Source organism: Chaetura pelagica, unplaced genomic scaffold (assembly GCF_000747805.2).
Source record: "Chaetura pelagica isolate M959 unplaced genomic scaffold, ChaPel_1.0 scaffold232, whole genome shotgun sequence".
Classification (NCBI taxonomy): domain Eukaryota; kingdom Metazoa; phylum Chordata; class Aves; order Apodiformes; family Apodidae; genus Chaetura; species Chaetura pelagica.
Genome location: NW_009952441.1, coordinates 619,533 through 620,948, shown reverse-complemented (window position 1 = coordinate 620,948; position 1,416 = coordinate 619,533). Strand labels below are relative to the sequence as shown.

At 62.2% G+C, this 1,416-nt stretch overlaps 1 protein-coding gene across 1 annotated transcript in view; it reads right to left on the bottom strand.

Moving 5' to 3' along the window:
• Positions 1-1,347, bottom strand: part of CDK10 (cyclin-dependent kinase 10) — a 2,088-nt gene extending 741 nt beyond the window's left edge. The window contains 6 exon segments of the mRNA XM_010008426.1: positions 7-92; positions 172-241; positions 325-377; positions 626-693; positions 1,037-1,118; positions 1,247-1,347. Coding sequence (XP_010006728.1) covers positions 7-92; positions 172-241; positions 325-377; positions 626-693; positions 1,037-1,118; positions 1,247-1,347 — 460 coding nt within the window.
• Between the last annotated feature and the right edge of the window lie 69 nt (positions 1,348-1,416).

Here is a 1,416-nt window from a genome sequence, read left to right as displayed (position 1 = left end):
CCCCACCCACGGGTGCATGGCCCCCCCCTCACCACATGTCGATGCTGGTGGTCTGCGTCGTCATCCCCAGCAGCAGCTCGGGCGCTCGGTACCTGCACAGGAGACAGCAGGGGTGTGAGGGGACAGTGACAGAGGTGGCACAAAGGAACCCCCCCTGCTGCCACCACTCACCAGAGCGTAACGACTTTGGGGGTCATGGGCTTTGGTGGCAACCCATAGGTACGAGCCAGGCCAAAGTCAGCTGCAAGAGAGGCTGGGGGGCAGGAGGGGGGGGAGCTCCTCACCCCAGCACATCACGGAGCTGCGGGCACAGCCGGGACTCACCGATCTTCACGCAGCCTTTGTCAGTCATGAGGAGGTTGGAGACCTTCAGGTCCCTGCCAGAAGGGGAGAGCAGCTGGTCAGCGCTGGCCCCGGCTCCTCCCGCACCCCCAGCTCATCAGGAAAAGCCAATCCCATGATCCAGCTGTCTCCCTGCCCCACCAGAGCTCCCACAGGATTTGCCCGTGGCTGCTCCCAGCTCACAGGACCTGGGTGCGGGAGGTGGAGGAGGGACAGTGTGGTCCGAGGGCCTGGCAAGTCTCCTCAGCCTCTTCTCCCCATATCCCTGTCCCCTTGCTCCCACCTGTGGATGATGTAGTTCTCATGAAGGTATTGAAGGCCCTTGAGGACTTGCAGGACGATGCACTTCACCTGCAGAGAGAGGACAGGAGCACCCAGCTCTGCCACAGCTGTCCCTGCTCTGCCACACCTCTGTCCCTGTATCCTCCCAGAGCAGCTCACAGGCTGCTGGGGCACATTTTCTCCCAGCTCTGTTTCCCTGCTGGTTTGCTCCCAGCCTGGAAAGTCCCTGGAATGTTCTGTGAGAGCTGACTAAGCCCAGACTCCTCATGCACCCCAGGAATCCTACCTCACCCCAGCCCTACTGAAGCCCAGCACAATGTCTAGGGAGTCCCCACTGGTGGTCAGTGGATTCTGGCTAGAGTGGCAGGACCTTCTCAGGGGTGATGGACCTAAAGCTCAGCCCAGCTTTTACCTGAGCCTCTGAAAAAGGTGTCTGCATGTTCTCAAGGAGGCTGGCCAGGTCCTGCTCACAGTATCCCATCACCAAGAAAATACTGTTGGAGACACGACACAATCAGGAGCCTCTCCTGGGCCACCCTTCCAGTGCCCAGCGCTGCTCTGTGCTGCGAGGGGTGGCTGAAGGGCCTGGGAAGGCTCTGGGAGGCAGAGAGGGGACACTCACCTCTCCAGATGGTACCCCACCACCACCTCCTTCAGCTCCACGATGTTGGGGTGCCGGAGCCCCAGGAGCAGGGTGATCTCCCGCAGGCTGCTGATGGGCATCCCTGCAGAGAGGCACAGCCGGGCTGTGTGCCCGCCCGGGGCAGGGGCCGGGACCCCCCCCACCCCCCA